At 36.1% G+C, this 23,768-nt stretch overlaps 1 protein-coding gene across 1 annotated transcript in view; it reads left to right on the forward strand.

Annotated features, from left to right (window-relative positions):
- LOC306874005 (neural cell adhesion molecule 2-like) overlaps positions 1 to 23,768 on the forward strand; it is a gene marked incomplete at both ends in the record, with an annotated part of 225,386 nt that overhangs the window by 149,866 nt on the left and 51,752 nt on the right. The window contains 4 exons of the mRNA XM_079423661.1: positions 6,450 to 6,524; positions 10,094 to 10,300; positions 14,861 to 15,004; positions 21,887 to 22,024. Of these exons, the coding sequence (XP_079279787.1) occupies positions 6,450 to 6,524; positions 10,094 to 10,300; positions 14,861 to 15,004; positions 21,887 to 22,024 (564 nt within the window). The remainder of the gene's footprint in view (positions 1 to 6,449; positions 6,525 to 10,093; positions 10,301 to 14,860; positions 15,005 to 21,886; positions 22,025 to 23,768) is intronic.

Below are 23,768 nucleotides of genomic sequence, written 5' to 3' on the forward strand. Positions count from 1 at the left end.
TTTCAAAATCAACAGGTTGCATGAAGCGTTCAGAAGCTGAAATGTGTGTTAGATCTGCTGAAAGTCTCCATCAGAAAGCCCCGCTGGCGTAAATCCAACACAAACTTCACAAATGACATTTGTGCGGTAAACATGCTTCAATGCTGAAAGACTGAAGGCGCTGAGCGGCGTCAGACACATGCCACTATTAGTGCTGACGGATGTGGTTCAGTGCAGTTTGAGCTGCGCTGCTGTTCTCTGAGGAACCGTCCTCTGGGACTACAGAAGTTCAGCTCCCACACGAGACGAGCCGCTCAGACACCCGCGGGTCTGATTCCACATCGTCTGTAGAGCATCTCAGTGAAATCAAAGCTCAAATCACAGGAGATGCTGTCAGGAAGCAGTGCATGCTGGGAGACTGGGATCCTGTTCTTTAACACAGTGCATGGGGAAACTCAAGTCAAGTGTGTTTTTATATAAGAAACAGTCACCTAATTGTAGTAAAGCAAACAGACAATAGTAAGGCTGGGAATCGATGAAAAAAAATTTGAACCAAATCATTTTCATGAAGTTTAATGAAGTACTTTAATGTTTTATAGCATTGCAGTTTTATACCAGTGTAGTTTTTTTTTAATTAAACTAAAGCTAAATGGAAAACTTAAAATTGAATAACTTTTTTTTCTAGATAAATAAATGTTTAAGTTGAAGAAAACTGAAATAAAATTTAATTCAAGCAATATAGAAATATTAAAAATGAATAATGACAAAACAAATAAAATTACAATTTTACCAAAAATAAAATGAAAACTTAAATAATAAAATGCAAGCTCATTTTATATTATGTATATACTGTATTTCTACTACATTAACTGTCTTTTTTCATATAAAAAAGACAAATAATATACAGTAATATATCATAAAAAAATCTCAACATATGAAATTCAGTTAACTGTATTTCATATAAAAATAAAACAATAACATATTTATATATAAACATTTATTAAACATATATATATATATATATATATATATACCTGTATGTATGTATGTATGTATATATATATATATATATATATATATTATTTTATGTATTTTTAAAAAAAATTGCAATACAAACATACCTACATGAATAAATTAAATGAAAATGAGAAGAGTCAATTGTTGGTAAATAAGTCAGTCACTATAACAAACAAATTAGTCAATAGAATCTAATGAATCACTGTCAATGAACTGGTTCGTTACATCCAAAAATGCAAGTCATTATTGCTTAATACATGTTCTACTTCCTCAACAGTCATCAAAGAATCATTAATATAATTTTAAGGAAGCAGAATTGTAATTGTAGAAGTGGTAAATTCCTTGTGTTTCCCAGCCGTGCTTCATACTGCTGTGTCATAACTGTACTGTACAGTACTGACTCAATCCTCAGATACTGAACTCTGAAGGTTCAGGCAGGAGCAGCATGGCTTCAGGCAAGCGTACCGCGGTAAACGGGGTAAAACTACAGCTGGTGCAGATGGATTCTCACAGGTGCGTGTGGGACTTTAGAACGCATTTAAACTAAACACGAAGAGGATCGCTGACACAAACCTCCTTCTCTACAGTCCCAGATGGGAAGCAGCAGCAGTATTAACGCCTGAGGGCGTCTCAGCGTGTGTCTGTGTCACACAAACACATCCCAGCATGCACTGCCACTCTTTTAGTGCCTCTGTGGCGCTCAACCCACCGGTAACCCTCCGTACATCCGCAGAGACTCGCACAGCGCCTGGATTTCTCTGTCAAATCACAGTCAATTAGAGCTATTCGCCCCTCGGCACGTCCTTTCTGTGCTTAATTACAGTTAATACAAGGTGAGGCTGTTCTGCATGATAATGAGTTAGTGAAGGTTAAACATTTCTGAAAGAAGTCTCTTCTGCTCACAGAGCCTGCATTTATTTGATCAAAAATCTGTAAAATTGTGAAATATTATTGCAATTTCAAATAAATGTTTTCTATGTGAATATCTATTAAACTGTAATTTATTTCTGTGATCAAAGCTGTATTTTCAGCATCATTACTGCAGTCTTCAGTGTCACATGATCTTCAGAAATCATTCTAATATACTGATTTACTGCTCAACAAACATTTCTGATTATTATCAATGTTCAAAACAGTGCTGCTCAGTATTTTTGTGGAAACAGTGATGCATTTTATTTTTCAGGATTCACAGATGAATAGAAAGATTATAAATGACTTTACTGGCACATTTAATTAAAATAATGCATCCTTGATTAATAAAAATTGTAATTTCTTTTCATTCATTCTTACTCCCAAGTGATCATGTAGAACAATTAGAGCAGTGTTTGATCTAAGGTGAATTAATTTAACTAATTACTTTGCAATGAAGTGTTTATGTGACGACTGAGGTCAAAGTAGAAGTGATTGTAGTTAAAGAATATAGGATTTTCTCTTTTCTCTTGACTATGATCAGCGTTTGCCCTCATTCTGTTATTTAGTGTTTAATTATGTAAAGGTTTAATTTAACAATGTCTTTAGGGGAAAACAGAAATAACATACATTGCTTTACAATGTCATACTATTCACTTTCACTTTGAGTCAGTAAGATTTCTTTTAAAATACTTTTATTCATCAAGGATGCATTAAATTGATCAAAGTGACAAAGACATCAGTTATGCTATAAATCATTTCTATTCCAAATAAATGCTGTTTTTTAACTTTCTATTCATCACAGAATATCATCATTTTGACTTTTTCTTGTACTTATAACACAATATCTCATCATAATCATGACGTTTTATCTCATAATTTTGACTTTGTGTCTTTTAATTTTGCCTTTCTATAACATATTTATGACTAATGACGACGTTTTTCATTATCAACTTTTTATATTAATTGTTTTTAACAAAATTATGTTCTTTTGAACTTTCTATTCATTTGTGAATCCTGAAAAATAAAAACTGTTTCCACAAAATCATTGGGCAGCACAACTGTTTTCAACATGTTTCTTACTAAATTATATTTATATAATTATGATAATAATCAGAAATGTTTCTTGAGCAGTAAATCAGTATATTATTATGATTTCTGAAGATCATGTGACACTGAAGACTGGAGTAATGATGCTGAAAATACAGCTTTGATCACAGAAATAAATTACAGTTTAACAGATATTCACATAGAAAACAGATATTTTAAATAGTAATAATATCTCACAATTTGACTGTATTTTTGATCAAATGAACGCAGTCTTGGTGAGCAGAAGAGACCTGTTGTTTTGTGAAGCTTGTCTGAATGAGTAACAGTAATGATAGATGGCAGATCTCAGCAAAGCGTGCTCTAAAACAGTAAACACTCATTTATTTGTGAAGTTTGTTCTGCTAAGCTGTCCTGAGTTTGTTAGAAATGTTGTTTATGTGCATTATGTCGCTGTATCTCTTCTGGAGTTTAATGACTCGCACAGGTTTGTGTTTTATTATTTTGCGTGGGCACGATTTCAGATTAATTTTCACACCTGCCAAACGGCCGTGAATGAATGAACGCTCTAATCCGATTAGTCTGACAAACAAGCTCCGTGTTGTTTTTTATTGTGTCCAAACAGCATCTGGATCATTAATTCACTTCAAGTCTTCAGTTACACTCCAAACACTTTTAGTTTTGCACAAAAGGACAATTCTGTCACCGCTGACTCGCCCACGACTTCTTTTGTGCTCCGTGGTTTGGTTTGGAACGACCTGCGGGTGAATAAATGATGACAGAATCTTAATTTTCAGCTTTAAAATGTAAAACGAGCTCGGTGGCACTAAAGCTAGCGCACGTTTGCCTCTTACGACTCTAGTGACATTTCCTCTCCACCTCAGGTGGCAGCCATCAAAGTCAGTCCTGTGCCAGTCGTAGTCTCTAATTGCGGAGTTCAGGGCCACGCTTTGGTCATTAATCAGCCCATAGCTTCCCAAATTAGACATCCTCGCCAGACGAGCAGCAGTTAGCCGAGTCTGAGGAGAAGAGTGCAAAAATACTACAACAGACCAACAATAAAAGGACAGGCTGCTTCCTCTCCCCCAGCATCCCTGAGAGGAATAAATCAGCCGCGCGCTTGACGTGTTAAAGATTTACACAGCGACTGCGGAGGAATCACGCTGCCATCTATAGGTGGCTTTCTGTCGTGCTGATGCATGCTGGGCTGTTTTATGAGATCAGAATAGCAAACCTTAGTTTTTTTCACGTTTTGTATTACTACCTTATGTTAAACTGCTTTAAATTACTTTTTTTTCACATCAATCTACACTCCATACACCATATTGACAAAGCAAAAACAGAATTGTCACAACTTCGTAAATGTATTAAAAATAAAAACCTGAAATAAGTACATTGCATAAGTATTCATACCCTTAACTAAATATTTACTTGAAGCACATTTACAGCCTCAAATCTTTTTTTGTTTGATGTGACTAGCTTTGCTCATCAACAATTATCTGCCACTCTTCTCCTCACCTCTTCACCTCTCAAGCTCTTTCAGGTTGGATGAGGCAGACGCATATTTTCAGGTTTATTCAGAAATATTTGATTGGGTTCAAGCTCAGGCTGTGGCTGTGCCACTCAGACATTCACAGAGTTGTGTATAAGCCACTCTTGCTGTGTGCTTAGGGTCACTGTCCTGTTGGAAGGTAAACCTTCTGCCCAGTCTGAGGTTCTGAATGCTCTGGACTGAGTTTTCATTAAGGCTATCTCAATATTTTGGTGCATTGAGCTTTTCTTCTACTCTGACGAGTCCCTCAGTCCCTGCTGCTGAAAAACAGCCCCTCATCATGAGGCTGCTACAGCACACTTTACTTTTGGGATGGTACTCTGCAAGTGATGAGCAGAGCTGGTTTCCTTCAAACATGATGCTTAGAATTGAGGTTCATCAGACCAGAGAATCTTGTTTCTCAGAGCCTGAGGGTCCTTTAGGTGCTTTTCTGAATTCTTCCCCAGATGTGTGGCTTGATGCAATCCTGTCTCTGAGCTATACAGGTAGTCCTCAGTGCTTGGTTTTTGCTCTGATATTCATTATCAGCTGTTGGACCTTTTATTAAGACCTGTGTGCCTTTCCAAATCATACCCATTCAATTGAATTTGCCACAGGTTATCTTCACTCGAAGTCTGGTAACACCTACAAGCAATATGAGATAAGGGTATGAGTACTTATGCAATGGAATCATTTAGTTTTTTTTTTTTTTTTATATAAATTTGCAAAGATGTTAAAAACCTGTTTTTTGCTTTACCATTATAAAGTTTATGGAGTGTAGATTGATGTGGGAAAAAAGTGTATATATACACACACACACACACACACACACTATATTGCCAAAAGTATTGGGTCACCCCCTTCTAATGAACAGGTTTGACTACTTTAGTAATTTCCATGAGAACAAATCTTAACGTTGATGTTTAATATATACTGTATATACAGAGTATGTGTGGGTAAGCAAACTTATGGAGTTTGCTTTCCATCAGAGCATTTAAAGTAGCTTGTTTTAGTATAGGGATTCATATGCGTACAATCTGCAAATGAGTGGGAAATATGTTCAAACACTCCATTTAAATCCCTTTACACTTCACAAAATAAGCTTTTTTTCATACAATCTGTGATTTTCTGTTTGCAGAGAAACACTCGTAAATGCAGCAGAAAACATCCAGTTCATGTTTGCATGTTCTTCTTTCACTGACCGTAGTTCTGACCTTGAAATCAGAATAAAATAATGTAGAAAATATATAATATCTTCAGAATCATTCATGCATGTGAAAATGGGCTGAGAGTCGAGCAAATCGTTGGTTCAGATTCAGACAGGAATCTTGTGTTTGTTGTGCTTTTTCCTGCTATTAAGTGAAAATACAAGAGTAATTCACCTTAAAAATGGTTTTAAAACCAAAAATATTATCATATTTAGTGAGAAAGTGTGACATGCTCAAACAACACAGACACTGTTTTTGGAATCAGCTCCTGAAAATTAGAAAACAAAACAAGTATTGGGTTTCATACAGCAAATCATTCAGCTGTGTTATTCATATTTTTTGTATTTCAGATATAATAGAAAATTGTTTCATTTAAAATATGAAGTGTTTGTCTCAGATGTGTGTGTAGTTCATAAGAAATGATTCACTAACTGAATGCAGCTCATATTGAGATATTTGAGTGCGTATCTGAGCACAGTTTGAGACGTTGTTGAGATCTGACGCTCTAGAGGAGATGAATGTGAGATTACTGGCCTCATTTTCTTTGCAGAAACATCTGAGAAGCAGAAGTGACTTGAAAGACACTTTGATGATATTGATTAATTTTGCAACATGGACGCTGTTATTTTCCTGTTTATCTCTGTGAAGCTGCTTGGAAACGATCTGTAGTGTATAAAGCGCTATAATATATATATATATATATATAAATATGACTTGATTATGATGAATAACTCTGTGTTTTGCTCTTTCTGTCACAGCGGTGCTTCAGGTGTCAATATCACTGAATAAAGTGGAACTGAGTGTTGGAGAGTCAAAATTCTTCACATGCACAGGTAAGAATGAAACCCCGTGACAACACAAGTACTTCTATCATTTAAGTGGGTAGAACAAAAGTCATAGCAGTTATTTGAGAATTGGCTTACTAGTCAGACGGAGCGTAGCGTCCTGGAGATGTTGTCCGACAGGAGTTCCGCTCCGACTCGGAACGGAAAAGCACGGAAAAGCCTAGGACGCTCCCAGAAAATATTCCAGTTATTAACAAAGAGCAGTTTCTGTTCTTTACACCATCACAATAACCATTCGTTTAAAGCAAACAGTCTACTGAACCTTTCGTGTTCAGAAATTTGTTTAAATTAAACACATTTAATGTTTGCAATTAAACAAATGTATAATCATTATATTTCTTGAATATAATTAAAAAAAACGAGTTGATTTGCAGTGGTTTGAAAAGTCACCCGTTGCCTTTCACCTGTTGAATAATTAACTTTTTACCCACATGGACGATGTGCTGTTGCCATGACAACAAATTGATTTCTTTCCATCGTTCATATGCCAGCCGGCCGTAAATGCATTAGCCGCCGTGAATTTCGCCGTGCGTCTGAGCAGGAAGCGTCTCGCTGGAGCTCTGTCAATATATAGAGCAAGAACAAGCAGGAAGTGATTGATCAGAGACACACAATAAACCAGCACTCACTGGTTCTCTCTCTTCACTGCTGCAGTTTCACATACAGACTGTTTTCTGTTTCGATTGACATCATTGTACATCACTTTCGACCTTTGATTTGTTGGTTCTGAATGTGCACCTTGAACATGCATGGAACTTTTCTCAAAATGTTCTTCATGTTTATGTGTCCTTAATTGCAACTTTCTTTCTCGTAGTTCTGTCCTTTATCTTAAAATGAATGAGAGTCAGTGAGCATGAGCATCTGTAAACCATTAATTTACCAAGTCAAGATAGTCAAGATCATAATGAAGGAATGCTTATGACATTCTAATGGGATTCCATTGTATAAATGTAAACTTTTAATAAAAAAAAAATAAACATCATATAATATATATAGTGTATAATAAAAAAAGTAAAAATAAAACTTTTTAATGCACAAATATAACTTCTAAATCAGAAGTTTATGACATGTAATCCAGGTTTGTTTTTTTTGCCCCACCATGAAATAAGTACAAGTTTGACCCCTTCAGAACTGCAAGTTTATATCTTGAAATTCTTCATTGATACAGTATATCACAATTATCTGTTTATATCTCAAAATGTTCAGTTTATCTCTCGCAATTCTACATTTATATCTCATATTTCTTGCTATTTTACCTTTTTTTTTTTGGGAATTGTTTTTTATATGTATTTTATTTAGGTGGGAATTCAGAGAAAAAAAAATCTGAATTGCAAGATACAGTATAAAGTGCAGAAAATATGCTGAATTCTGCGTTTAAATCTTGCCATTCTGACGTTTTTGAATTGCAAAAAAAAAAGGCAAGTGTGAATTGTGAGATGTAAGCTCAGAAATGTTAGAATTGTGAGAGAAAAAGTTGCATTTATTTATTTATTTCAAATAAGTTTCAATATGATTTTTTTTTTTTAAATGTTCTTCACACTTTATTCAAAAATGGTTATTTTGAGAACATGATCACTGAAAGGTTTTTTGGGGAATAAAATGGCTCTTCCATGACATTGCTAAGAAAATCCTTTTTGAAACCTGTTTCTTGCTGTAAAACATGTGCAATGGGTTTAAATGTGTTTAAATAAGTTCAACCAAAAAAAAAACATTTCTGTCATCATTTACTCACCCTCATGTCTCTTGTATGAGCACTCGGTCAATGATTAGTGGCTGTCCAGCTAAAATAAAAGGACAAAAATGCACCATAAACGTAATAACGTCATAACACTATCATAAGTCACCCATTACATGTTCACTAAGAACAAGTTATGTGCAAGTATGTTCTTTTGTTAAATTATATGCTAAGTCTTCTGAAGTTAATAGATGTGATGTCAATGAACCAAGCACCATTGGGGTCTCACCAAAAATGTGTGATGGTGAGAAGATTTGGCTCGTACTACCCCTCCATCTGGCATCCTTCCATTTCATACAGTAATCAGTTTCATAAAGTGTGATGGTCTGTCATCAATGCATCCAAACACACTGGAAATCCTGAAGGAAATTCTGATTATTTTGGGTTACTTCCACAGATCACAGAAAGATGTTATCAAGTGAACATCATTTATCATATTAGCCTCATTTAAACCCATTGCTGCACCACTGACCTACAGTCCTGTGAAAGCTCCTCTTTGACGGATTTGTGCCCAGAAACAAATTCTCAGAAAGAGCGTGAGAGCGATGCACACTTTCCTTAAAATCTGCATACAGGACATATAATGTGCTCTGCATCTCCCATGTTTTAAAGAAAACTAACATTTAAAATGGTACCGCTCAAATAAATATGCACATGAATACGATGTAAAAAAATCTATAATAACATAAATAATAGGCTATAAGGTATTTAGTCTTGCTTCCATGAAGGGAAAAACAAATATTTAAAATATTATTTTATTTTCCAAATTATCTGGCAATGGGGTAAGAAATTAAAAATAGCCTATTCTTGTTTCCGTTTGCATTAAGATTATTTTTCTTACCCTATTTAGAACAATTTTATATTTTAACAAGACTAAATATCTAGACCATTTTTCATCTATAGAAAATGCATCTTAACTTTAGAATTTTTAAACGTTTGTACTTGAAATAAAACAAAAATACTCAGTAAGAAAAGCAATTTTGCAGCATGAATGAGTGAGGTATTAAAACATCGCTTACACTTTAAAAAGGGGGAGGAGACGGAAAGAAACTCTGGGTTTACCAAAGAAAACCAGCTCCCGACCAGGTTAGGTTCACAGAGTAAGTTACTACGGTAACTGACTCTGAGTATATAAGTTACCTCTCTTTCAGAAACGGGCTTACCTTACCCTGCTTTCCCGGGTTTGACAAACCTCCCATTTTGAAACGGAAAACCCAGAGTTTCCCTGATTTCAGGGTTAACATACTCAGAGTTTTCACTTAACCTCCTTTCTGAAACGGGCCCCTGGTGTTGCATCATGGAAGCAAATGAAAACATCACCTCAGTTAATCCAGCAGATTGAAGCGCTGCTGTTTTGTCCATGCAACTCTTTCCTTGGCTCTCCTCTCCTCATCTTTCTAACTCTGTAACCTGCTAACAAGCATCTCCCCGTCCCTCATATGTGACTCATCCCAGGACTCCAGCGCTCTCACGGAGAGGTTAGAGAGTTCAGGCCCCTCTGACAGCAGAGGGCCAGGAAAACAGACTCCCACACGGCTGCTTTATGACCTTCAGCCGAGCAGCTTTACAGAGCAGAGCACCTGGAGTTTGCATATGGTGCTCGCTCGTTCTCCATGTGGCCCCTCATTAAAGCCAACGGCGGCCAGAGCTAAAGAGCTGTCGCAAATTATAGCGTAAACCAGATCGGAAATGAGATGTTCACTCAGATGCATGGGATCTTTCATGCAGGAATGGCTTTATGGGAGTATGCATGTGAGGTTTTACTTCTAACTGTGTTAATAAATGCCTATATGTTTATTTATTTATTTATTTTTTTCCCCAGCCATTGGTGAGCCGGTGAGCATAAACTGGTTCAGTCCTCAAGGCGAGCGCATCGTCTCCAACCAGAGAGTCATCGTGCATACAGAGGGCGTGCGGTCCAGGCTCACCATCTACAATGCCATCATCGAGGATGCTGGGATATACCGATGCCAGGCTGTGGACGCCAAGGGACAAAGCCAGGAGGCCACGGTGGTGCTGGAGATTTACCGTGAGTTACCGCAGTAAATCCATGAGAGTCAGTCAGCTTGAGCTTCTGTAAATCAATTATTAGTCAAGATCATCATGGAGGAATGCTTACAGAGTTATAACGATGTTCTATTGGAAAATTTTTATAAATAAATAAATGATTTATATTATAAAACTCATTTATATATTATATTATATTATATTATATTATATAAAAATTCAGCTTTTTTCAAGTTTTTTTATATAAATTGTCAAGATCATAATGAAGGAATGCTCACAGTCATAATATTGTATTATGTAAAAAATAAAATATATATATAAAAATGTAAAAACAAACAAACTATATAAGTATACTATATACATATTAAAAAGTTTTTTTATTGTCAGGTTTTTTTTTCATTTAATGTAAAATTATATATATATTTTTTTATTATTATTATTTATTTATTTTATTTTATATATATTTATATATAGACAGATTTATGAAAATTAAGATTTTAAATATATATAAAGATGTTTAAATATATAATACACACGTGGTCAGAATTATTGGTACCCTTGTTAAATATGATCAAAGAAGGTTATGGAAATAAATCTGCATTGTTAATCCTTTTGATCTTTTATTTTTTTTAAATCACAAAAATCTAACCTTTCGTTGGATAATAAGAATTTAAAATGGGGGTAAATATCATTATGAAATAAATGTTTTATTTTGTTTTAAATACATGTTGGACACAACCACTGGTACCCCTAGAAATTCTTATGAGTTAAATAATCTCTGAAATATATTCCCATTCATATTCACAATTTTGAGCACACCAGCGTGATTATGAACATGAAATTATCCAGCTATGGCTTCCTGTTTCACAGAAATATATATAGAAGGGAAAACAAAAAAAGGCCAAGTTCCAAATTAATCATCCATCACAATGAGAAAAACCAAAGAATATATTTCTGATGTGCAGCAAAAGATAATTGAGCTTCACAAATTAATGAAGTGGCTTTAAGAAAAGAGCTAGAGCAGTGAAAATTCCCATTTCCACCATCAGGGCAATAATTAACAATTTCCAATCAACAGAAAATGTTACGAAGCTGCCTGGAAGAGGATGTGTGTCTATATCGTCCTAATGCACGGCGAGAAGGAGAGTTTGAGTGGCTAAAGACTCTCCGAGGACCACAGCTGGAGAATTGCAGAAAATAGTTGAGTCTCGGGGACAGAAAACCTTTTAAAAAAAAATAGTCAAACAGCACCTACATCACCACATGTTGCTTGGGAGGGTTTCAAGAAAACAACTAATCAATCATCAATCAATCTTTCACCAAAAAAAATAATCTCCAGCAAATTCAGTTATCAGACACGACTGGAACTTCAAATGGGACTGGCTTCTGTGTTCAGATGTAACTAAAATAATGCGTTTTTTAGCAGCAAACACTCAAGATGGGTTTGGTGAACACAGGGATAAAAAGTACCCCATGTCTACAATGAAATATACTGCTGTATTTTTTATGTTGTTGGCCTATATTTCTGCTGGAGGTCCTGGACATCTTGTTCAGACACATGGCATCATGGATTCTATCAAATACCAACAATTAAAAAAAATCAATAAGTGACTGACTCTGTTAGGAATCTTATAATGGGCCATGTTTGGATCTTCCAACCGGACAATAATCCAAACACAAACCTCAAAAACAACACAAAAATGGGTCACTGAGCACAAAACCAAGCTTCTGCTGGCCATTCCAGTCCTCTGACCTGAACCCTGTAGGAAATGAGTGAGGTGAACTGAAGAGAAGAAGCACCGTCATGGAGCTGTGAATCTGAAGGATCTGGAGTGATTCTGGATGAAGGAAGGGTCTCTGATCTCTTGTCAGGTGTTCTCTAACCTCATCAGGCATTACAGGAGAACATTTAGAGCTGTTAAACTGGCAAATGGAGGTTTCAAAAAGTATTGAATAAAAGGGTACCTTTAATTGTGGCCAAAGTGTATTAGAGAAAACATTTATTTCTTAATGATATTTCCCCAATTTTAAATTCTTATTCTCCAATGAAAGGTTACATTTTTGTGAATTTTTTAAATAATAGATCAAAAGGATTAACAATGCAGATTAATTTTCACAGCCTTCTTTGATCATATTCACCAGGGGTGCCAACAATTCTGACCACGTGTGCATATAATTTGATTTTAGCATAGGTTCCACATTGTACTAAATTTCCCTGAGCAATCCAGTACACTTTCCTTGAGGACCTCAATTATTGTAATAATGATATGAGCCTCTAAAATGATGATGAAAAATTTCACCATTTTATTATGCTCATCATTATCAGACACCATTGCCTTCAGTAAGTCTTACATGAATACCGTGGTGTTTCTGGGCTGAGTTGAGCTTCTTCACCTTACAACAAGAGAGTTTTATGTAGATTGTATTAATATCGAGGCAAATTAGCAGCTAACTTAAACGAGGCTTGTCACGTTGACACTGATAATTCAGATCCGGCAGAAACAAAGGCATACACCGTCCTCCCACTTCTGCAAAGCACCATGTCGTCTGAAATAGAGCAAATCAGCCAAGACTTGTGAGGTTAAAAAATGTCAGAAGAGTCACATTTTCACTTAAGATTTCATTCAAGAGCGAACAACGTTAGATATCAGCTAGCTGTACTACCTGCATGTTGAGGTGAAAATAGTCTCATTTTCAGACTTATTCACTGTCCGTCTGCTGATAGTCTTATGCATTTTGCACATAATTACTGCAAAAAGGAGCTCTCTGGAACTTTAACTTTTTTCTTTAGTATTATTAGTAGTAGTAGTAGTAGTATGTTTTCCTCCAAATTCTATTTTGTTTTGTTTGTATATTGTATTTGTTCTGCATTCTGTGATGTATGATTTACAAATGTAAAACAGTTCAATCAATCTTTTCCAATGCATTCACATGAAAATATAACAATTTACATAAAAAATATTTTTTTATTTTATACTGTAATAGATTAAATTAAATAAAAAACGGATGAAAATAAAAATGTTTTATTATTTTTATTGTTTAATTTTAGTATAATTGTGGTTATTATTACTCTGCAAAGTACATTTTAGTATAGAATAGCAATAATTTTGAGTTAAACTGAACTTGTATTTTGACGGGTTGTCATGGAGACCTAATTCTCCTGCATTCTGTGATTTTTTTTTTTTTTTTTTTTTATAAATTATATATTTTTTTATTTTATATTTTTTATTGCTATTACTACTATTAATATTAGTACATTTAAGTATGCAATAGCAATATATGTCTGTCATAATTTCATGTTAAACCAAACTTTTGTTTTTGGAACCGAAAGTTATGAATTTTCCACGATCCCGGCATTTCTTAGAACTGGTTTTGAATAAGAACCGGCTCTCGGTTCCCAGCCCTACTTGCTGTTGATGTCATTCAGGCCGAACTGGGACATTATGAAGGTCAATACACTAAAAATATAAATAAATAAACACAAAATACAAGCAAATCACTGTCATCGCACTTTGTTTTGGACTAAATCAAACCAATAAGACGGTTTCCTTTTCTCATTCAGTGATTTCTGTCAGGTGACCTTCAGTACAGTGCATTTGGACTAAATAAATACTGTATGTGTAATAGTGTAGAATCAGACCCAGTGTGGCCAAATAATGAGATTCAGAACAGAAACATGATTTCAGCCAAACAGCGAGAGATTCTGTCTGTTTACAAACACGCTTGTGCAAAGTGAATGAATGCGATCACATTCAAAGCATGCAGAGACAAGGCAGAAAAATAATCAGTTTGATTAGCCGGTGAAACAGCTTGATTCTTTCGATTCGTGATGAGCGTTATATTTGGACTTAAAAGAGATGCACTTCTCTGAGAAATCGAGCTGCTTTCACTGAGGTTCTGTAAATGTTTTTATGCTCTTTCATCATTCAGGGGAAGAGTGGAGAAATAAACAGAGTAACACTTTGTTTTGATAGTGATACTTTACTTTTATTCTGCTGACAATATGTAACTTTGCAAGTACATGCCAACTTATTTTACCGACCCTAACTCTAACCGAACAGTCTACTAATTCTCTCCTGAGCATGAGTTAAGTTAGTTAAAAAATGTACTCATAGTTAGTATTCTAAAATGGAATATTGAAATAAAGTGTAATCATAAATACATGAATGAGAGTAAAGAGCATTAAATATATATTGGTTTTAGTTAAAGAGATAGTTCACCCAAAAATGAAATTTTTGTCAACTTTTACTCACATAAAAGAAGTTGTTTTAAAGAATGTCAGTTTCCAAACAGTTGACAGCAGCCACTGACTTCTATAGTGTGGGGAAAAAAATTAATAATAATAATATGACAGTCAATGGCTACCGTCTACTGTTTGGTTATAAACATTCTTCAACATATATTCTTTTTTGCTCAAGAGAAGAAAGAAACTCATTCAGGTTTGAAATAACTTGAGTGTGAGTAAACGATGACACAATTTTGGTCTTTTGGGGTGAACTATTCCTTTAATTGTAATAACCCTGACTGAGATCTCTGACTCTGGATGGCAGGGTTTTATGACGCCGTGTTTGTTTGGTCTCAGAGAAGCTGACGTTCCGTGAGGTGAAGACGCCGCAAGAGTTTCGTCAGAGCGAGGACGCTGAGGTCGTCTGTGATGTCATCAGTTCACCGGTGCCGGCCGTGTCCTGGTTCTACAAGAACCGAGAAATCACGTCTGAACCCAACAGTAAGAGCGCTCACAATTCATATACACACTCATATATTCATATACAGCATGGTACTCCAGAGTATCAGAATATCATGGAATTGCTGTGGTACATGTAAGAAAAAAAAGAAAACATATGCTAAATAAGTCATATTTCTCCATTAATTAACTCATTAACATCTTAACCAATTTCAACTTTTTAAAGGGGTCATATGATGCAATTTCAAGTTTCTTTCTCTTTGGAGTGTTACAAGCTGTTTGTGCATAGATAAGATCCCTGAAGTTGCAAAGACTAAAGTCTCAAAGTTAAGACTCTGCCACGCCCCCCTAAAACGGCTCATTCAAACACGCCCCACATGCCTAAGTCAAGATGTGAGGAGTTTTTCATAACCGCCCACATGTTTACGCAAAGAAATGGGGCGTGATTTTTATTCTCACTGTAGTATTGTTGCTGCCGCCGGCGCCATGTTCTGGAGATGCTGTGTTTTGTTGTGAAAGCGAAACTACTTTATTTGGGCTTCCAAAAGAGGACACAACTAGAAATCAGTGGTTAAGTTGTATTTACAACACTGTTCCAGAACAGTTCAACCCAAATATTAGAGTGTGTGCAGCGCAATTTACAAAGGACTATTTCCTGAACCTGGCAGGAGAGTAGTCTACAATGCTGGCTGCACAAAGGCTGTTTCTATAAAGTGGGGCAATTCCAACTTTGCGAGGACAGTCAGGCGCTTCTGACTCACAGCCTGTAAGTATGTTTCTGCTACTGACGATTCAAACGTGAGTTTTGAGCAGTGTAGAGTAGTGCTTGTTGTTTGTCGTTTCTCCGATCACAAATGCAGACATGGTAATGTTTACTGTATAAGTCATTATAATCAGTAATCATGTCCCCACTAGATGCAACAAATGCCTCATTTATAATGGTTTTTATTGTTTTAGTCTCGTCGCCCCGGGAAACGCCATCACAATACGGTGAGGGGCGTAACATTCCCGTCTCGCGCTTGAGGTATTCGGCCAATCACAACGCACTGGATAGCTGGCCAATCAGAGCACGCCTCGCTTCTCAGAACGATGAGCTTTGTAAAAATCAACACAATTCAGAAAGGCGTAGCATAGAGGAGCAACAATAATGTACAGTATGTGGAAAATAATGTGTTTTTTATCTTTAAACCACATAAACACATTGCATTGCACCAAATGCACAAAATAATGTGCTTTTTAGCAACATCATATGACCCCTTTAAGTGATTCCAGATTCAACTTGATTATTTAAGCCTTAATGCCATTTAAGTTAAAATGACTTGTACAGCCAATTTGATTATACTTTAAAATAAATAAATAAATAAGGCACAAACCTTACTTTTTTAAGTTGAAGTGGAATTATATATATATATTTTTTTAAGTGTACTGTTGTACTTTTTGATGCTGTTTTGTTTTTGATCATTAATTCTTTGTAATTGCAGTCCAGATACTGTATTTCGGTTCATCTCTTGGGATTTTTGCATTAGTAAATTACAATAGAGCTTAGGAAAAATGTGCTATTTTCTGCTTATTTTGACAAAATAAAAATTTATGTTTGATCAATAAATATACTGTCATTTAAAATATGTCCATTTTTATGGATGCTTGTTGCTGCCACTAAATAAAAATTAATAAAAATGTAATTGTGACTTTTTTATCTCACAATTCTGACTTTATAACAGACAATTGTGAGTTATAAAGTCAGATTTGTGAGATTCTAACTTGCTATTGTAAGAAAATAGTATTTTTTCCTCAATAAAAAATAGTATTTTTTATAACTTGCAATTGTGAGTTTATATCTGACAATAATGAGAAAAGAAGTTAGAATTGCGAGAAAAAAAGTTACCTCGCAATTACCCGTGTTTATTTTTTATTCAGTAGTGGAAACAGGCTTCCATTCATTTAAAAAATTCAGAAGCAAAAATTATATAAAAAATTAATATTGTGGATTTCCATCTTAATTTAATATATTTCATTATATTTTTTAAAATATATAATAAATTATTATATTTTATTATATGAAATGATTAATATATTTGATTACATGATATGATTATTATCATATTTGTAAATATGATGGTTTCATTATAAATATGGTGATTATTTCTAAGGTGAACACCCAACTTAATGTATTATATTTACCATCTGAATCTAACCATGTTTTATCAGCAAATGGAAACGTCATCCAGCTATTTATGTAAATTAAATATGTTAGACATGTTAATTATTGTGTTTTTAACCTCAGCAGAAGGGATTTTGACCCCAAATACCACACTTTCACATATTCTTCTGTTATTGAAAAACATCCACTAAAAACCAGCACAACACCAGTGGATTCAAACACATAAATATTTGAATGCGTTTTGGATTTAACCACATTCAGTAAAGTTCTCTGCAGAGGGAATAAAAACTTCTGTCTACATTTTAGGTGTCAAACCATTCATTAGAATTCAAAGGCAGAACTTTCACAAGCTATCTGCACTTTCCAGCCTGGGAGATTAAAAGATTATTTTTATTCTAATTACAGAGTTGGTTATACATATCTCTCCTGAACGAGAGGAGAAAAGGTGTGTGTTTATCAGCGAGGGACGACAAAAGCCAAAGAAAGGCTGTAATCCGAAAGGTGTTTCATTTAGCAAATGTCCTTGAAATGGAAGCAGAAGTAGTTTTGATGATTGATGATAATAGTTTCCTATTATTGCTCACAGATGAAAAAGGAGTCTGTTGATTAAATCCTCAGCTTTCTTCTTTCTCACAGAACACAGGACTATATTTCTGTCAAATGCTTTAAGTTCACTTAGAAGCCTGATGGTTTCAGTTTAGCGATCAATCCAAAGATTTCAGGACTGTGACGTCTGAAATGTTCTTTGGCAAGGACACAAATCCATTTGTTATTACTGCCATTTGATAAAGCAAATATCAGTATCACTATTACAGTATTACGTTATTAGAGTATTGCATTTGTAACATTACTTGCTTTATTAAATTCGTGCAGTTTGTGTCATGTAAGTATCTATCTGCCTCTCTGTCTCAGATTATAGAACAGCCTAGCAACAGCACACAAACAAACACTCAGAAGACCCTACATAGCAACACAGGAGCAGTGTCCGAAACCGCTCCCTATCCACTATATAGTGCACTACATCGGGTGTCAGCCATTTTTTAGTGCTGTCCGAATTCTGAGTGAACCACTTCCTTCCCTACATTCGTTCACTACTTTTTATCCACAATGCATTCTGATTTTGAGTGTACAACCAATGCACACTCGCTGAAACACTATTTCCCACAATCTAATGCGGAGAACCGACGAGCTGGTTTTATTTACATAAATGATTATAATTTGGTTGATATTTAAAAATGTTCGTTGGTAGCGTATTCATTCTGATGTCAAATTAGCAGTCGCTCTATGGCAAAAACAAGTGCAAAAACGCTGCTCGGGAGTTTCAAGAAAATACAAACAATAAATACATAAAATTATGAACGTGCTTATGTGAGTTATGTGAGTAAACCCCAGCAAACATAACCATAAATGTGTCTGCGGGAAATAGTAAGGAGATATTTGAATTATTTACTAATAAACTAATGTTTTCTGAGTCTGTGTCGTAAGGATGAAGTTGCTGATCCTGACTCGCCGTCTCCTCATTAGACGCACCTTTAGAGAGAAATGCATCTTTATTGATTATGATTAAGATTATAATCTTAATAAAAGAGTTTTTGTTTGATTTTTTTATTTCGTTAAGTAATAATTTAAAGCTTTCTATAGATATATTTATCATGTCTGTGAGGCATGTATTCGCTTCGCTTCGGTTCATTTTTGTGAAGTGCTCCTGTTCAAGACGGCAGAAAGCACGTTTGTTTTCTTTGTTTTATAAAATAACTACCTTTTGTTGGTATTGTGAGTGCACACAAATACAAGTAGACCCTTTACAGTTCCGAATGATGTATTACTCTTACCTTTATCAAAAAAAAATAATAATAAATGACGGCGTAGGCTATTTTAATTTGTTTCCACTGAAAACAATGCAAGTGTTTGCGCTGGTGCCTCCATGTCCAGCAGAACGCATTTTCGCTTCCACTCTCCGCACAAACTTAGATATAGGCTAGCGCACATTATTATTATAGCGCAGGTTTAACGTTTAAACATTGTTATATACTTGAACTGTTTTAGTATATCTATAGATTTTATTTTAGGCAAGTCGTGATGATATGAGAAGGCTAAATTGATCAAACATAGGCTATGATCAGCTCATGCCGCTGGCCGCTTGGTCGTTACTTAAAAAAAAAAAAAAACTTATAGGCTAGTTAACGAACAAAAATGCTCCAAACGTTTTTCTAAATTAACTTAACAAAAAAACGAAACGAAATATAATAATTTTGCCATTACACACAAAACTGAACTATTTTAATAGCCGAAACAGTAGTATAAACTGTTTTAGGAGAAGGGGAAAACAAGACGGGCTCGGGTCGGACTCGGGCCGGTAATTCTGATATATTTCTAATATTAATTCTAGAACCAGACAGTTATTGAAGTGCAGAGGACGAATTCAATGATGGCGGAGTAGAACTGTTTCAGCAGTTCCTGTGGCAGGTTGAACTTCCTCAGCTGGCGAAGAAAGTACAACCTCTGCTGGGCCTTTTTAACAATAGAGTCTATGTGAATGTCCCAGTTCAGGTCCTGGGAGATGGTGGTGCCCAGGAATCTGAATGACTCCACTGTCGATACAGTGCTTTCCATGAAGGTGAGTGGGGGTAGAGCAGGGGGGTTTCTCCCGAAGTCCACGATCATTTCCACTGTTTTGAGCGTGTTGACCTCCAGGTTGTTGAGACTGCACCAGACAGCCAGCTCCTTAACCTCCTGTCTGTAAGCAGACTCATCACCGTCCTGAATGAAGCCGATCAGTGTGGTGTCATCTGCAAACTTCAGGAGCTTGACAGAGGGGTCTTTTGAGGTGCAGTCATTGATGTAGAGGGAGAATAACAGTGGGGAGAAAACACAGCCCTGAGGAGTTCCAGTGCTGATCATACGGGTGTTGGATGTGTATTTTCCCAGCCTCAATAGCTGCTGCCTGTCTGTCAAGAAGCTGGTGATCCACTGACAGACGGAGGTGGGCACGGAGAGCTGAGTTAATTTGGGCAGGAGGAGGTTTGGGATGATAGTGTCAAAAGCTGAGCTGAAGTCCACAAACAGGATCCTCACGTAGGTCCCTGGCCTGTGTTGCAGAATATAATGCAGTCCCATGTTGACTGCATCGTCCACAGGCCTGTGGAGCATTTGAAGCATTAAGGGACTTCGCACAGCTCCAGTGAGCTGTTGAAGATCTGTGTGAAGATGGGGGCCAGCTGGTCATTACAGGTTTTCAGACAGGCTGGTGTGACACCATCTGGGCCTGATGCGTTCTTTCTCTTCTGCTTCTGGAAGACCTGGCGCACATCGTCTTCACTGATCTCAGGTGCAGGTGTGAGGGAGAGGGGGGTTGCAGGAGGTGTTAATGGTTGTGTGGAGAGATGTTCAGGGCGCGTGTGGGGTGTTTTTTCAAACCTGCAGTAGAACTCATTCAGATTGTCTGCCAGTTGTTGATTCTCCACAGTGCTGGGGGATGGTGTCTTGAAGTTGGTGATCTCTTTCAGACCTTTCCACACTGATGCTGAGTCACTGGAAGTGAACTGAATCCTTAGTTTTCCAGAATAGTTCCTCTTTGCCACTCTGATCTCCTTTTCCAGTGCGTATTTGGCCTGTTTATACAAGAATTTGTCCCCCTTCTTGTAAGCATATTTTTTGGCCTGACAGAGCTGTTTTAGTTTTGCAGTGAACCACGGTTTGTCGATGTTGTAAGTTAAATGAGTCCTGGTAGGAATGCACACTTCTTCACAGAAACTGATATAAGATGATCATTTGCAGCAGCTTCAAAAACACTCCAATTAGTAAGGTGGAAACAGGCTTGTTTCATTAGTCCTTTCCATTAGTCTGTAAGACACAAAGCAAGTAACACAAATTTTTGGCTAGCATACTTTAGATGTTCAGCTTCTATTGAATCAGGGCCACATGCTTTATTTACTGCCAATTTCTCAATAGCATAATTAACCTCAGAAGGTCTAATAATCACAACAATATCACTGGGTAAATGACCTACTTCAAATTCCTACCTCTCAACACAATTAAAAATATCCCTATAATATTCTCTCCACAATTTGACAATATTCTCAGCCCCAACAATCCCTTCAATACTAGCTGGCAGCAGTACTTTACTATTATTAATAACCTTAACTTCTTTCGAAAAGTCATGAACATCACTTTTCTGAATTTTTTTAGCCATTGAGTTTGCTCTCATGGTTGCTTCATTTCTTTTAATAAACCATACAGCATATTTAAATTTGGCATTTACCAATTTCTTTTTCTCAAATTCTGGGCTGTACCTTGCTTTCCCTGTTAAAACTCAATTTTTAAAAGCATCTCTAGCCTGCAAATGCAACTCAGATACATATTCATTCCATCCAGCCCTAAAAAGATCACTTTTAACTACTTTTTGACAGAAAGTTCTACTGGCATTATTTGAACAATACACTATTTCATCATAAATCAAACGGTCATTAATATGTTTAGGATTCTTACAGTCAACATTATCACGCATAATAGTCTCAGTTGATACAGCTATGTTACTTAAACTCTTCTCTGTTGATATTTTATATAGCCAAAGATCATTTGCTCTAAGATGTGTCCAATCTAATTTCCCACAATTCTCATGATTATTATAATTGCTCAGCTCAGGTAAACTTTCAACATTTAACATAGAAACACTAGCAACCATTTGTAACTCCCAAGCAACTGTAGAATATCATAGCATAGTCTCACACAGCTGTAACGTCTGTTTGTGTCTCTTCCTGAAGGCAGACTTCAGGTGCTTCCCAGCAACAACCTGCAGATCCTGCGAGTGAGTAAAGCTGACGAGGGAGTGTACCGCTGTGAGGCGCGTGTGGAGGCCCGAGGAGAAATCGACTTCAGGGACATCGTGGTGCTGGTCAACGGTAAGAGCTGTTCTTCACACACTAACTCACTGATCTCTGAGCAACTCAATAAGCGTAAAGCGCTCCACTGTCACAGACTGACCAGCCAACCCTTTACCAACTCACTTAAAGGGGTCATATGACGTTCATATGGGTCACGCTTTTCTGAAACGTGCCGATTTTTACAAAGCTCATCGTTCTGAGAAGCGAGGTGTGCTCTGATTGGCCAGCTATCCAGTGCGTTGTGATTGGCTGAATACCTCAAGCGTGAGATGGAAATGTTTTGCCCCTTACTGTATTGTGATGCCGTGTCCCGGCGCAACGAGACAAAAACAATAAAACCCATTATAAACGAGGCATTTGTTGCATCTAGTGGGGACATGATTACTGATTATAATGACTTATACGGTAAACATTACCATGTCTACATTTGTGATCGGAGAAACAACAAGCACTACTCTACACTGCTCAAAACTTGTTTTTGAATCGTCAGTGGCAAATTCTTTAAATAAGAACTTACTTACAGGCTGTGAGTCAGAAGCACCAGACTGCAAAGTTGGAATTGCCCCAATTTATAGAAACAGCCTTTGAGCACAGCTTTACTCTCCCAGGTTCAGGAAATAGTCCTCCGTAGGTGGCTAAGATTCGGCTGGCAATGCTTTAAACTTTAAACTTTAAATGTAACATTTGTACTATTTTTAAATTTAACATTTTGAATTTTTTTAACTATTTTTTTAAACTATTTTTAAATGTAACATTTAAAAAAATCTACGTAACACTTTTACTGTTTTTAATTTTTAACATTTTTAAAATACAAATGTATTTTTTACTGTTTTTAAATGTAACTTTTTAAATTCAAATAAAAAATTGTTACTATTGTTTAAATGTAACATTAAAAAAGTCAAATTTTTACTGTTTTTAAATGTAACTTTTTAAAATTGAACATTTTTACTGTTTTAATTGCAGCATTTTTAAAATGTAAATAACATTTTTTACTATTTTTAAATGTAACTTTTTTTTTACATTTTTACTATTTTTAAATGTAAGTTTTTACATTTTTAATTCAACATTTAAATGAATCAGTGCTGATGCTGTAAATGAATTCAATTAAACTACTTCTGTTGTAATATTTGCACTCTAAAACCCAGTTGAGAAGTTGCATCTGTGTTGTCAAACAAAACACATCACTTGAATAACTTCATTGGCAATCATAATTCTCTCAAAAGGCCTCTAGAATATGTGTCCTTACTAGAAGAACAGTGATCCAAACGAGCCTCAAACAGATGGTGCGCATATGCAACATGACCGCGTTAACTCAAGATGGAAGGTCAAAGCAGAACAAGGCGTTTCATTACAGCAGCGGATGGCGTTCCAACACACTGTTACAATCCGCTGCAACTCAGCCAAGGCTGGCAATAAATCTAGGGGAAAATTCTGGATTCAATCTCCAGTCTTGGACACGAGACCCAGGCGTCGTCGCTTGCAAGTCAGTGCTCGCTAAGTGATTTAAGCAGCAGGTTGTTCTGTTTCCGAGGCAGACGCTGCTTGCCATGTCTTGGGGATAATAGGATGCGCCTCATTGATCGAGCTTATTGGATCTTCCCGAAAGCTATAAGTAGTGATGCTAAATTGAATGCAATGCACTTTTATTCGTCTTTGCGTGTTATTACATCAGTTTAAAGAAGTATGAGTTCTGCAAATACTATTGTGTGCGTTCAGGCAGAGCTCGGCGCTATCAAATCCTGATGACGGCTCGATCTGCAGA

The sequence above is a fragment of the Barbus barbus genome (genome assembly GCF_936440315.1).
Source record: "Barbus barbus genome assembly, chromosome: 8".
NCBI classification, from domain to species: domain Eukaryota; kingdom Metazoa; phylum Chordata; class Actinopteri; order Cypriniformes; family Cyprinidae; genus Barbus; species Barbus barbus.